Source organism: Belonocnema kinseyi, chromosome 6 (genome assembly GCF_010883055.1).
Source record: "Belonocnema kinseyi isolate 2016_QV_RU_SX_M_011 chromosome 6, B_treatae_v1, whole genome shotgun sequence".
Taxonomy (NCBI): Eukaryota; Metazoa; Arthropoda; class Insecta; order Hymenoptera; family Cynipidae; genus Belonocnema; species Belonocnema kinseyi.
The window spans coordinates 108,561,155-108,577,417 of NC_046662.1; the positions used below are offsets into that span (position 1 = coordinate 108,561,155).

The following is a 16,263-nucleotide window of genomic DNA, read 5'->3' on the forward strand; positions in this document are numbered from 1 at the left end:
AGGGAGCTCTTCTTAATATTTTGACACCAAAATCATGTCGATACACCTTACCGACTGCGAGTAAAGCCACCCACGCTTTAACTTGACAGACTGTACATAGAAAAAAACGAATTTTTCTGTCGAGAAGGCCTGATTACTGCATTTGTTCATAAAATTCTTGCAATATAACTAGATAAAACGTATGGTTATGGAAAATCATAAACAAAAAATTTTGTTGTTTAATAATATATATAATATTGGAACACCTTTATCTAATAATAGTTTATGAAACTTAGGTGACTTGAACACTTTTCCTGTTATTGGCGAGCACCAGAAACGTCAAATAGATAAAATGGCCATTTTTTCGTCATATTTCTTTGTTCATTTATAAAAAATGAGAAACCTATTTGAAAAATCAGACTCGACAACTCTCTTAGAAATCGTAACAGTTTTTTTTCAAATTTTGTTTGTTCAAATCGCTCAATATTTGTGGGCTGTATGTTATTTTGAACCAAAATGTCATTTTTTCCCACAGTGGGCCGGGAATGTGAAAATGAGATCATATGAACTCCCATCTAAAACAATGCTACTGAAGGTTGGTTGAACGACTCAGCATGAAACACTAACCAGCTATGACTCTTGGTGATCTATCCGGTGCACCCGGATCGTCGACTTATCATCCGCATATATTTTGGCAGTTAGCACAATTTAAATTCTAAAACAGCTCTCGTAGAAGACGTGCTGAACTACTGGGTGCACGACCCGGTGCACCCGCGTCTTTGACTCGCCATTCTCGTAACATACGTAATAAAGTACCTAGTGCTGGATCCAGTGCACCCGGATCATTGACTTATCATTAGTAGTTATTTTGGAAGTTGGAACAATTTTAATCCTTAAAAAGTTTTCGTAGAATACGTGCTAAATTAACTGGTGCTCGAGCAGGTGCATCCGGGTCCTTGAGTCAGCATTTGGAATTGTTTTCGTTATTCAAAAAACTTGAATTTCTAAAAAGTCCTCGTAGAATACGTATTGAACTACCTGCTGCTCGACCCGGTGCATCCTGACATTCGACTCACAAGTTTTAGCTATTTTAGCTGTTGGAACAACTTAAATTTGAAAAAAGTTCTTGTAAAATATATGCTCAGCTACTTGGTGCGCGACCCGGTGCACCTCGGTATTGAACTTACCGTTTAGAGACGTGTAGACTTTTGGAAAACCTAAAATTTATATTTTTAACGCAGATTAATTTTCTCTGACACTTACATGTTCTTAAGAATATTCATTTGTTTTTAGCGTGTCCTAAGCATGGGAGACGGATAAGAGCAAGCCTTGCGCCATGCCACTATTCAGCCGTGATCTGGGCTTTAGCCAGATATTTCCAAGTGTCTTGGAAGCCAAAGTTCAATTTCAACTAAATCACGTTCGACCGTGGACGGAGCATAAGAGTGAGGCTAACGTTAAACCTACCCATAACCCACGAATAACCGCCGCTCACGCTACGGTGAACCCACATTCAACCCAGGCTTATGTCATTTTTGAGCCATGGTTCACCCATTGAACCTTTTTCACGTGCGCAGTGTCGTTTTAGTGCTGTTTGAGCGCTGTTTCAGTGCTTTTTCATCGGCAGGGTTGCTGAGATTCCCTTGGGTTTCAGTATCTTAAAAAAATTGTATGATAGTGGTCCTGTACCTCCAGAAATGTATGCAAAAAACGCTTAGAAAACGCTACTCTAAACTTTATTTTCACTTTTTTTTTCATCAAAATGACTCTTTTCGTAGAAACGCCCTTATTTGAAAACAGGGCTGCACTGGCAAATGCCACAAACCCTATATGTGACTAAGTAAAACCCTTAATTATTTGTATTATTAGCACACCAAAATGTGAGGGTACAAAATAAATCTCGTTAAATCTCGTTGCAGGTGACTTTGCATGTTTACCTACTCTTACGGGTAAAAGATAAATGCTACCAACGGTAGGGAGTGAACTGTCTTTCGTTCTCATAAGTCTTCACGACTATATTGAAAATTGGAAGTCACAGGCTTGATACTTTAAAGGAAAGTTAGCTGACGTTTAGTGATACAGATAAATCAATTTGGAGTTAATCTTTACCTTAAATATGGGTAAAGATTAACGTTAGTTTTTTCTGTGAAATAAGTCGCAGGTTTTCCCTGAGATGTTAAAGTCTGGGGTAAAGTTGCATATCAGTCTTTATCAGTCTGTTAAAGAAAATGAACATTGCTCAATATCCCTTATTCTTAGTTCCTTACAAGGTCATAAGCGATAAGCCTACCACTTTGCCCCGATCTGCCCTACATATGCAAAGTACTAAAAATTTCGTCAAAATAAAAATTATCATCTATTTACGCCATTATAACAAATAAAAAGTCATTTTATGTTCCAGCAATGGTGTCGTATAACGTAGTAGTTGGTGACACAGTAACGAAAGTCCTCATCAGGGTTACAGGGATCAGCGACTCAAGTTTTCTCTGGTTCTTGGTGCGAAGAGAAATAGTGATTTTTTTGTCCACTATTCTTATCACAGTTCCTCTCTGTTTATACAGGAATGTCGCTAGACTTGCGAAGATCTCTTTTCTTTCTTTAGTATGTGTTGGATTTATTCTTCTTGCAATCGTTATTCGAATGGAGACTATGTCAACTGTAGTGTAAGTTTACTATTTAAATAAATCTTTTTCATTTTCTCCAATATGGAAAAACTATACATATTCTTTCCATAGCTAGGGATTAACAGCTATAAAAGTCGATGTGCACTTGCAATCAAAAATTTAAATTATAATGTAAAATATTTTCAAGGAATCTAAAATTATTCAGAAGAATTCAACTGCTAAATAACTGAATAGAGCTTGGTGATTTTAAATATATGTTGTATCAGGCGTTTATTTATTCTTTAGATTTCAAGCATTCATTTGAATACAGTTGTGTTTATTGGATGGACTTTAAAATAATTCATGGCGATTTCAAAATAATTGCAAAAAAATTCAAAAACTTTACAGAATTAAAGTGAATACATAATATACGACAGTACGTATAGTTCAACATTACATTAATCCGTGAAAATACGGCAACTAAGTATTATTCTGTTTTGCTGACCAGAGGTGGTTTTTGAAAAAAATATTGATATTTTATTTAATATTCAAAAAGGTGAGAATATTACTGCCGTCCAAACTACAAAGTTATGTAAGTGCTCTCTAAGTTAAATGGAGATATTCAAGAAAAATTATTTTCGCTAAGAACTTTAGTATACGAACACATTTTCATTAATAAAAGTATCCCTTTTTGCTAAAAAATATGTGCTCTTTCTTATTTTTCAAGAAAAAATTGATTATTTAAAAAAGTACTTGCGGATTTTTCTGAAATCAAATCCCAGTTTAAAAATACGTTAAGTCGCTTGCGGAGTGTGCATATTTGTTAAATTACAACAAGAGTTAACTTTGTAAGCAACGCAAATAAATGAATTCAAATCTTTGGCAAGTTGGTCTGGAAAATAATTTTTTCACTATAACTGCTTTAGGTTTTGGTAAGAAAAATTTGCAATTAATATTTTTATAAAAAATGAAAACAAGCATTCGTTACAAGACATTTTTTAAGTGATATATTTAAATTAGCTTTTTTTTAAATTGTGACTCCTCTGAATCATATAAAATACCGATATCTCAGATATTCTTGGAAATGATCAATTATTTGCCGTGCTAAATTTTTATATTTACAATTAACAATTAACCATTGGTTTCTTTTAATAAATATAATCAAACCTATATGATTTTTCCAAAAATGTACATGAATTCAGTTTGTTAAAAAAATTAAAAAATTCTTGCCAAAAAACTGGACTGGGTCATTGTACAGTATTGACGACAATGTAATATGTTACGACGAGCACTGCCGCCTTGCAATTGTTATGCTTTTGACTTGTATTTTTGAGTTCATTATTACATTAATTACTAAATTCTTGTGTCAATTTTGATCCTTAGTTTTCCTGTTGTCACTTTAACATAAAACCAATTATAAATTTTCGTCAAGTAGTTTCTAATTATTAGAAATCATTTTAAAAAATAAGATATTTAGTGTGAGTGCTTCACTCGTACTTCATACGCATTTTACTATTCCGCGCTTCACAATCACTGCTGGGATTCGTTCGGATTCGTCAAAGTTAGTGCACGGAGAGAACAAAACGGCTGCGGTCATCTGGACTTACGGTGCTGATGCGCACGACAAGAAAAACTTGCTTCGAAATTGTCGAGAATATGCGAAAGTGACATGTTCACGGTGACCACGCGATTGCTACACGACGATCATGCGCTTGAATCACAGTTCGGACTTTCATGACAGTCACCACTGCGATCACAGTGTTCAGAATCATTTCGCACACAACAGCACTGCATTGTAACTATATTTTTAACGTTGTAAACCGATTAATGTCGTCTTGTATTTGGTCATCGATTGGTGGTAAGTGATCCACTTATTATCATAATTAGAATAAAAAATAATATGTCAATAATATTTAAGCGATGTAAATGTGTAATGACACCATAATTCCCCACTCTAAGATAGTCTAGTAAGGGCCATATGTGACCCCGCCCAGGCCTAAACAGGCAGTTCTATCCCATCCTTTGCAAACCACTGTACACGTTCAAATAAAGAATAGTCGCACTGACAGAACGTGAGAGCGTCAAAAGAAGCCTATCCTTGTGACGAAATTTGGAAGTCAAAATTCTACGGAATTCATAGAGAAAACTTATTCGGATTTTTCCACGGAAATTTTGAAAGTCAAAAAGGAAGAATTCTGTAGAATCTTAAACAAAAACTCCGGGATTTTCTAGCGAAAGCTCGTTAAAAACCCGAAAATTAAGAAACTTGAATTAAAAATAGTTGATCAATTTAGTAGCCACTATGCAACGAAAAATTCTTGATTTCTGAAAATCGTAAAATTGAACGAAGCCCGTGAACAGGCGGAAGAGGCAGCTGCCTATCTTTTAAAACTGACAACGCAGCATCCAGCACAACAAGCAACTCCGTGAAGCAAGGATTTTACGGTCTCCAAAGTAAGGAAATAGTGAGCAAAGAAGAAGAAGAAGCATAAGAAGTTAGAAATATTGAACGGATTAATTGTTTTGTCGAACGAATTTATAACATTCTTAGATGTTGTAAATTTTTTACACAAATTATAATAATCCTTAGGCTCGCTAACGGTATACACGCTTATGGTGCTCCCTGGCCTCTGTGTTCCTCAAAAAATAAAAAACTTACCTTGAATTAACGTTGCGTGTACTCCTTGTAGCACGATTGCGCAAGTGAAAGGTTTAAATGCGAAGAATCTTTTACGAAATTACAGGGGAACTGTCATTCCACGTTTTTCGTAAAAATATAATTGAAAATTATAAAACTTATACTGACTCAGACTTAACTAACATACTTACAGATACTTCCCTCATAACCCCCAAAATAACGCAAACAGGCTCTACCTCACAGTCCCTTGAACAAGTCCTATCCAGTATTATATCCCAGCTCACCTATATCAAGGTTGGAATGACAACACTAAATAAAGAAAACGAAAACCGACAGGCGAACCTTCGGTAGTCACGGCAGCAGCGTTATCACCAGTACGGGCAGAAGCGTTATTACCAGCACGGGTAGCTTCCCCACCAGCTCCGCGTGGACTCTCTTCTAGCTATAGAGCTGTGAGTGGAAATGCGACCAGCGGGGTGGTAGAACCATCGCTAGCCATAACAACACCCATGGCGATGCATAGGCCCACTTTTAGAATGAACGCGCTCGACACAGATTCGGATACAAACCGGTTCAGATATCAGACGCCCGGTAGTCACAGCTGTAGCCGCTACTATTCCGGCTAAAGATATGATCCTCACCATCAAAATCTTTAGCGGATTTCGATGATATGGGAATGGAAGATTTTATTAGGACCCTTAAGCACGCGAACCGCAGGTGCAGGAAACCAGATCTGTTATTATATTTTATATTAGCGGAAAAAATAACAGGAAATGCAAAACGCGCTCTTAGATCCACAGAAATCAACACCTACTACGATTTATACGACGCGCTACGTCAAAATTTTTCCCAAGTAGGTTCGGTCTCAGCGCTACGATCCAAATTAGAAAGCTGCAAACTGGGTCCCACAGAAACCATACAAAATTTCAATTTAAAATTTCGTCTAAATGTCAACGAACTTAAATATGCTGTACAGAGCGAGCAAACTATTCCGATGGAACGGAAGATAGCAATTAGTATCGAAGAAACGGAGTGCACTAAGAGGTATTTGCTGAACATAAGACGCGAAATAGGGTTACAGCTTAAAGCTCAAAAGCCATCCAACCTCAACGAAGCACAAAATTATACTGTTGAGATGGAAATGTCGTTGAAGGAAGCGTAAACGGCGCGGATAACACCTACCTTCTTCCGACCCCCCATAAGGACACAACCCAGTCTACCATTCCTGCAATTTGTACCAAAGCCAGCTAATTCTACACAATATAAACCACCCCAGTTAACACATAATCAGCCTACTGGAACAGACTCTGGTAACTGCTATATGTGCGGAAAGACCGGACATTTTATGAGCCAATGTCCGATGAACATTTCGCGAAATTTTCCACAAGGTGCCTTTCCGAGTAGACCACCACAGGCACTTCAGAATGTCCGGGAAGAGGAGCAACTCTGTTTAGAACAAGTGGAAATGGGCCAAGAAGAAGTCAACCAGCAACTTCAATACGAGGATACAGCCGCGTTAACTCTGGGGCAGCGATTAACTTGAAGAAAGAAAAGTTTCTGACGAATGACAGCAACACCTTTCCCCTTAAAAAGAGTTTTATAATGGGAAACGACCGGCATCAGTTCCAAACAGTAACCAATTTTAATTACCTAAATGAAAAACACCTATTTCAAATCATTTAAACGATTTCCCGTTACCCGAAGATGGTATTATAGGCTTACCCTTTTTCATAATGTATGAAAGATACGCGATAACAGATAAATTTTTAGTTTTGGAAAAATATAAATTACCAGTTCATAACGATACAATCTGTGCCGATGCAAATTCCATGAAGATTAAGTTTATCCAGAATATTCTACCCGATAAAACCGAGGTCTGGATAAATGAAACGGAAAATATCCTTGAAGTAATGTATCAGGTCAGAAAGGGAATGATAAAAGTACCCCACTTTAACTATTCAGGAGAACCGCAACTAATTGAAGCCCCTGAGTACCATGAAATTGTTAGTGTGCCTGACAAGTATCCTAGAATAGCAAACCTCCTATCCAAAACTCGACTAGACCACGTAGAACCGGCCATGGCTGACCTAATTTGAAGAATAATCTTTCAATATACAGATCTGTGTATATATATTAAATCTTATAGGCCCCCTGAATGCCATAGACAGTTCGTGAAACAGTACGTAGCTGACCTATTAGAACAGGGAGTAGTGCGACACTCCAACTCGCCTTTTAACTCTCCCATATGGGTGGTACCCAAAAAAGGTGGCAAACTAAGAATGGTGGTAGATTACCGATAAATAAACGAGGATTCTGATCAAGAAGCCTACCCGTTTCCGGTGATAGATGACATTTTGGACCTCTTAGGCAAAGCAAAGTTCTTTTCATCATTTGACCTAAGCTCATGATTCCATCGAATACCAATGAATCCTACCTCCATCAAGTATACGGCTTTCTCTACCAACGATGGCCATTTTTAAAACAGCCGAATGCCTTTCGGCCTAAAGAACGCACCAGTCACATTCCAACGAATGATGGACCATGCTCTGAGAGGACTAGTAGGGAAACTTTATCTTGTTTATTTGGACGATATAGTATTTTTCGGATCAACTATACAAGAGCATAACGAGAATTTAAGGGTACTACCAGATTGGTTGCGTGAAGCAGGCTTGAAACACCAGCCTGATAAATGTGACTATTTAAGACCTGAGTTAGAATATCTCGGACACCTTATTACAGCAGATGGGGTTAAACCCAATCCAGCCAAAATCTCAGCCGTCAAAGATTTCAAGGAAGCCAAGTGTATGAGGGGCATTCAATCCTTCTTCAGACTTGCAGGTTATTTCAGGAAATTTATTAAAAAACTTCTCACATATTGCCAAATCACTTACAGATCTCACTAAAAAAAGTACTCCTTTTAAATGGACCAATAGGCACCAACAAGCTTTCAATTGGTTAAAAGAAACCCTATGCACGGCTCCCGTGCTCAGATATCCTGATTATCAGAAGGAATTTCTGTTGACCACCGATGCTTCTAACGTAAGACTGGGTGCAGTACTAAGCCAGGACGGCCACCCCTGTTGTTTTATATCCAGAACACTTAATGGAGCTGAGCAAAACTACTCAACCTCAGAAAAAGAACTCCTTGCAGTCCTTTGGGCAACTCTACGTCTACGACAATACCTCCTTGGTAGGACCTTTAGGATTCAGGCCGATCACCAGGCACTAAAATGGCTTGATAGAACTTGGGCAGACTCGTCTTAGCTTAGACGATACAGAGAATGTGCTTAGTAAAATTCGGTCTTAGAGATGGACGTCGCCTTGGAAACTAAAATCAACGGAATGGTCTTATCACCTATGGTATTTGTCTATAGGGGCAGTGGCGCTTCTCACAATGTACAAATGCGGAATTTTAAATGCACTCAGGGATTGTATACCTAAGAAACTTTGTATGTTTTGCGTCACGACTGAAGTCCATAACCAAGTCTTCTCGTCGGTTGCCTACACTGCTGTTCCTCGAGCAAAATCAACATTATTTAACCCAAAAAATAGAAGAGTTAGATTCAATTAGGGATTTAGGGAACAAATCCAGTCTACTAAGGGGGGGGGGTGATGACACCATAATTACCCACTCGAAAATAGTGTAGTAAGGGCCATATGTGACCGCGCCCAGGCCTAAACAGGCAGTTCTATTCCATCCTTTGCGACCCACTGTGCACGGTCGAATAAAGAATTGTCGCACTGACAGAACGTCAGAGCATCTTTAACAAAAGTAAAGGTCAAGTTCATTTTTACCCCTTCATAAATGGTTGTTAATGATTTTTATTTTCACTTTTAAATGCTCAATGTTGGAAAATATTTGAAAGGTGGCAGTCCAAAAGGTACTGAGCGATATTTTTATAAAATTAGGTTTATTGACCCACAAATTATTGAAAAAACAATTACACATACCGGTAAAAGCATTTTCTGGAAATCGCATTTTTTTAGTATGATAATAAAAATTAGGTATGTCACTGATACCAGAATATCAGTGCCATCCTTACCTAAAACTTTAAAACTCCAAAAATTTTCTTTGTCTATTTTAAAAAAATTGAACGAACACTGCATGAGGATTAAGTAAAGCATATACCTTGACACCCTGCGCCATACCTACTTTTTATTACTATACTAAAAAACGCGATTTCAAGCAAATGCTTTCACCGGGATGTGTTATTGGTTTTTAAATAACTTTTGAGTCAATAAACCTATTTTAATGAAAATATGCCTTAGCACCTTTTTCAATGCCAATCTTCAAATATTTTCCAACATTGAGCTTTAAAAATTAAAATGAAATTCATTAATGGACATTTGTATCACTAAAATATTACTGACATATTATTTTTATTCAAATTATGATAATAAGTGGATCACTTACCATAAAACGATGACCAGGAGTAAAACGACAGGAGAAAAGAAACAAAAAGATTCCGGTTGGTCGATATTATAATTCATCAAAATCGTTCCCTCAAAGCAATAGGATATACCGAGATATCCCATTTGATCCCATTTATCTCCCAGCTTGTCCCAAGGATATCCCAGAGATAACCCCAGGAAATCCAGGGTAACCCTGGAACGTTTAGGGGATATTCAAATGTCCCAAGTACAATATAGAAAATTAATTTATACCCTACTTGGAACATTTGAATATCCCGTAAACGTCCCAGGGTTATCCTGGCTATCATAGGGTTATCCTTGGAATATCCAAATTTCCGCCTTGCGGGATATCCGACGAGTTATCCCTGGGATATCCTTGGGACAACCTGGGAGATAGATAGAATCAAATGGGATATCCTGGTATATCCAGTTGCTGTGAGGGTTAGGATTCGAACGAGTTCGTTTATTGTGTTCAAACGATTTAAAGTGAATTCTGAGTGTGACACTTGTCACCTTGTGGGAGAAAAAGCATATTTTTGGACAAAAAACGACTGACAATGCAATTCTTAACGGATTTTGATTTTTCTTTTTTAGAATTGGTTGTAAGGCTTTCAGGTATAACATTTAATGCGCAATTTTTATTTTGACCTAACGGAAATTAATTATTTAACAACAAACTTACAACTTTTTGTTGCTAAACTTTTCCATGATACCATTAATTCTAAGTCTTTAAAATTCATCAAAAAAGGTCATAAATAAATGTAAGAACTAACTACAAATAATTTAGTAGTGGTTAAGAGTAGCGAACATTTTTTTCATAATGTTATAAACAAATTAATTTACAAAAGTGATTTTTCGTGATTTGGAATGATTAGCTAATTTTTACACGCAGCTTTTGTATAAGTTATCTCAGATAATGATGTGCGCTTGCAATAAATAAAGAATAGCTAATCATTGCCAATTATCAGACAGATCAGAGTTTTCAAAGTGTTCTACTAAGGACCACGAATGTCTTGTCGTTTGTTATTCACCAGTTCCGCCCATACCCCATTTTCCTAAAAATTCTATTTGTTCCTGCTTTAAACTTTGAAGTTCTATTTCATCAATAAATTGAAATATCCTGCGAATTGTATGATCAAGTGAAGAAATAAAATGAACACTTGCCCCTAAATCATTGATTTTTATGTGATTAGGGTAACAGTCTCTCTTGGCTTTTGTTATGTCATCGTAAGGTGGATACATTTTACTTCCAAACATTTGTAAATTATGCTCTTTTACTTTTCGATAGGTATCTTTTGAATGACGAGCATCAGTAAACATAGCCAATGCTTGATTTCTTTCACGATCATTGTAATTACTCTCTTTCGTTTCATCTTCTGACTCAGCATCGCTTACCTAAGGTGTTTATTTTCGTTTTACTTTCAAAGCCAATTGCAGTTCATCCTATGCATGATTTCAAGCTAATTCTGTTGCTCGTCTTATCGGTTAATCGGTTATCGGCGTGATTATTATTCCACATTAATTCACATAAATTTAAATATTTAAGTTGGTTAGGTAATTAAGACATTGTAGATCAAAACTTAGCAGCTAAAAAATTAACACAAGCTATTTTTAAGTTATACCATTAAGCCATTTCGAGCCAGGTTGCTGATCAACCACTCTAGCAATCATCCCAAGTGAAGATCCTCACAAAGTCGTTATGTAAGGTTCCCCACTTGGGTCTATTAATGGTCAAGGTCTTTTGTTGCAGGCGTCATTCACTCTACTGACACTCTTTTCATTAACTATTTGCCACCATACTTTCCTGTTCTGGCGTACTTCTCTAGCTTCTTTTATGTCCATGCATTTTTTTCATGGAGACTCTCGCTGCCATTTACTTTACCTTGATGCAATTGTTTCGTTAGTCGTTCATTTAATATTCTCTCAACATGCCCGAACTATCTTAATCGATTTCTTTCCCATGTGTCTACTAGCGTCTCTTCTGCACCACATTCTTTTAGAATTATCTCGTTACTTACTTTGTCCATCAGAGTTTTCCCGCATATTATGCGCATGAATCTCATGTCAATTGCGTTAATTTGAGTCTTATCTTTTTCTTGATAAGTCCATGCCTCGCTACCGTATAGCGCAGTCGGTACCCTGCAAAAAAATTTGCATTAAATCAAGTAGGTTAATTTACTTGGCTGATTCTACTTGAAAGAAGCAAGTATTTTCTTTTTACAAGGGATCGATTTTCTTGAATCAAGAAAATAATAGATTCAGGACAACTATTTGAATCAAGAATATATTTACTCTAAGCAAAAAATTATTGAGATAATTTGTTCCATTATACTCATGAGCATGAATTTTAATAACATATTGACTTAAGAATATTATATTCTCATAATAAGTAACTAAAACTCTAACAAAATGTTTCTTGATCCAAGTAAATTTGAATACTTATTTTGACCACTATTTTACTTGAAACGATATCCATGTTCTTGAGACGAGAAAATGAATGTATTTAGCGAAGAAATAATTTCTATTAGAATAATGCTTGAATGTTTTCCTTCAAATAATTATTAATTTGAAACGAATGTCAGATTTACTTCGAAGATACCTATGTTATTAAAATAGAAACAAATCAGTTTTTTCAACATAAGGACTGTAGACTTGATACAATAGACATCGGACACATACTATGAAAATTAAAACATTGGTCTAAATTAATTTACCTCTTACTGTACAAGTATCTTATTAAATATAATAATCGACAAGTCGTCATGGTATGAAGTTGGTTTTCTTCGACACTAACAATTATTTTGAAATTCAATAATATTGATAAAATTTAAAACATTGGTGGACATAATCAATTTTATTTATGCAAATGTAGATAGGAGTTTGCAACTTTGATAAACTACTAACTTTAGGCTGACACACAAATCAAATCACTCATAAAACTATAAAAAAAATTATAAGTTTATTGCGTCGGTGAGTTTTAATCTACTTAAAATTAAACCATTTCGAATTTGTTTAACCGTGAAACATTTTTTTGAATCAGAAAATGACTGGGAATTTTTTTCCTCAATTAAAACGGCCACGCTAAAATTATTTTTGTGTAGTGTTCAAAGTAACAAAAAATCATCCAAACTTGAAAATAACAATAAATATTCCTGCTAAATACAGGAATTCTTCATTCAATAAAAAAATATAATTTTTTTGGATTCGGCTAGATTAAAATTGATTTTTAAAAGGTTAAAAATGTTGTTATGTGAACCTTGTTTAATTTAAATTAGAGCTGGAAGACATAGTTGTATTTTGTTTACACACAATTTTCGTGTTCGATAATCGCAGTTTGAGAATCACAAAAATGGCTAAATTCATGAAAGTTATAAGTAAAAAAATAGTTTTGAAAATATAAAATGATCATTCGTTATTTTAATTTAAACTGAATACTGTAGCGCACATATAATGTTGCTGTTTTAAATAATTAAGTATAGATTAAGTTTTTTTGAATAAAATTAAGAAAATTAAGTGTTTCAGTCAAAGAATTCATTAATCATAGAAAATGTCTTGAACTACAAATGGTTAACATTTTGGCAATCACACATATACTTACATAATTCTTTTTTATTATGTAAATAATAAGAAATAAATATATGACATCATTAATCACAGTTATAAGCTTTAGAAATTGCTTAAAAATACAATTGGTACATTTGCTTAATAATTTAAAAAAATGTTATGCGTTTTTAAAGCAAAATATTTAAGAAAAAATAATTCAATAACATTTTTAAAAATTTATTAACAATGCATTTTATTTTATAAAATAAAAATTAAAAAATAGACAATTAAACATATTTTAAATAAAATAATTGAGAATGCAAGGACAAAGCAAAAAAATATTTTTCATCCGATTACAGAATTCTTGTTTCTTGTGATTTCAAAGTATTTTAAATTTGAAATAAAAATAAAGTATCGAGCACTTTTTTAAATAGGTAATATTTAAACTAGCGATCAATTTTTTCTACATATTTAAAATTATTTTGTAAGAATTGTCATTTTAAATTAAAAACTGATTTAAAAAGTATTATACAATAATTAAATAAATCGAAAACTGTGCGTTTTACACAGGTTTTTAAATATCAGAAAATATTTACTTGTCACTGAGGTTCTTAAAGCGTTTTTCGACTCAAAAGTTATTTATTTTTTATATGCTTTAGATAGTTTTTAAGGGGATTAAATTTTTAAAGAAAAAAGTATTAAGCCCTTTGTAAAATAAGTGAAGTTAAATTATTTGTTGCATATTTTTAATTGTTGTTTTTAAGCGTTTTAAATATTTGAAAACAACAAGTATTAAATGCCCTGTTAAATAAGTGAAACTTGTTTCGCTTTTTCACATATTTTAAATTATTATTTTAAAAATATTATTTTGCATTAAAAACTGAGTAAGAGAGTATTTTATACTATAAAAGAGTTGGATAATTTGAAAACTGCGCATTTTATGGAGAATTTTTGTTTATTGTTCATTATTTTGAGATATTTTATAATACTTTTAAATATATTAAGAAAAAACAGTATCGAGCCTTTATTGAAATAAGTAAAATTCGATTCTAAAATTTTTCTAAATAAAAAATTAAATATTAAAGTTGCGTTCAACAACTTTTAGTTTGCAGTTGGTTGAGGCTCACCATATGACTTGGTACGACCCTGCCTTGAAATTCTTGCTCGAGATTTTGTTACCGAGATTCAATTGCTTCGATAGCGAAGTCGGTAGAGCTCGCGGTTAGGACACACTAGTTTGGGTAGTTTAGGTAGGGTTCAATCCTCGGCGAGACGATTTTTCAAAGCGTCTAGGCGTACGATTATATGTGTTAGTAAAACAGCCTGCGCGAATTACGTATTTTAATCGTTTAAAAAATGAAGAATATATTCTTAAAGTGTAGCAGAAATGATTTCTTGGAAGTAAACTATGTTCTGCATTTGAATACATCTCTATATGATGTAACACAATAAAGTTTTAGAATAATAAAATGTAATATTCTATCTAAGAATACATTTTTCAGATTAAGACAATGTACGCTTGTACTAAGCATACGGTAGCAAGTATTTATTTATTTGGAAAAGACTTATATTCTATCGTCCCCATTCGTACCTGCAATTGACTTGAGTCAAGTAACATTTATTTGATTCAAGAACAATTTTTTCAGTGTACAAATATCGAATTATGTATTGCCATTTTAGCTTTATTTGATATATTTTTACTTTTGATAAGGGGACCTGCTCTACTAATAACCTACTTACCCTCGTTTATGCGCCTACCTAATTCCTCATTTCTTCCCGTCCCTAGTAAATAAGCTACCAAGGTATACGAACTGATCAACTTGTTCAATTCTCTCATCATTTAATAAAATATTGCATAGCGTTTTCTCACTATTTCCTTCGAACACCATAGTTTTTGTTTTATTTGTGTTAATTTTGAGCCCCATGCTTTTCATGCTTACATCTAGTTTGTTCAACATTCTTTGTAGGTCTTCGATTGACTCTGCAATAACAACCTTATCATCTGCGAACGCTAACCCACGTACCCTTATTGTTTTAAGATCCACACCTCTTCGTCGAAAAGAGCCATTCTTAAACGCTTGTCCGTAATTAATATAAATAACCATGAAGACATAACGCATCCTTGTCTAACTCTTTGAATAATATTGAAACAGTCACTCAATTTCCCATTCACCCTTACACTCGCTTTTCTACCCGTATATATTGCTTTTTCGAGGTCAACAAATTCACAGACAACTTCTTTCCTACTCTCAAACTTTTTTCTGTTATTTGAATTAAGCTAAATATTTGATCCGCACATGACCTTAGTGGCAGAGACCCACTTTGGACTTCCCAAATCTTCGCTTCTGTTATTTTCATTACCCTACGAATAAGTATTTTTGAGTATATTTTACTTACGGTACTTAATAATCTAATCCCTCGGTAATTATTGCAGTCGCTTTTGCCTTCCTTTCTTTTGTATATTGGTACGATAATCGCTTTTTTCCAATCATCTGGGACGTCTCCCATCTCGAAACATAAATTTATCAATTCGAACAGTCTATGTGGTATGCACTCGCCACCTTTTTCAAGCATTTCAGCGTTAATACCGTCTACCCCGGCAGTCTTACCGTTTTTTAAGTTCTTAATTATATCCCTAACCTCAGTGACAAAGACTTTCTCAATTGAGTTTTCTATCGCATCGTGTTCAACATCGCAGTTGTGGTGTCCTATAAATTCATCTGCGAATTGTCTCCTCAAATAGTCTCTGAAAGCCTCTAGTATTCCGTCTGCATCATATACCATTTCCTCCCTACTATTTCTCATGTTGACAAATTCTTTAATTTTGTTTCCTTTCATTTTTTTATAAAGCAGTTTCTTGGTTCCTTCAAAGTCGTTTTGTATTTTCATCTCCCCTTCTCCTCTAGTTGTATCTTTCCGTTCCTTAACTAATCGTTTCAGTATCCTGTTTTCGTGTGTATAATCATTTCTACGTCTATTTCTTTTCACATTGCCAAGAATTTTACTAAATTAAGATTTAATTTATTGGAGTATCATAAATATTACGAATGATAGAAAAATTCACATGTTCTGTTTTATAATATTTAA

General features: G+C 34.6%; 1 protein-coding gene across 1 annotated transcript in view; it reads left to right on the plus strand.

The window, feature by feature from the left end:
* Positions 1 to 16,263, plus strand: part of LOC117174603 (putative sodium-coupled neutral amino acid transporter 11) — a 341,087-nt gene that overhangs the window by 257,280 nt on the left and 67,544 nt on the right. Inside the window, exon 6 of the mRNA XM_033363835.1 lies at positions 2,381 to 2,642. Within this exon, the coding sequence (XP_033219726.1) occupies positions 2,381 to 2,642 (262 nt within the window). The remainder of the gene's footprint in view (positions 1 to 2,380; positions 2,643 to 16,263) is intronic.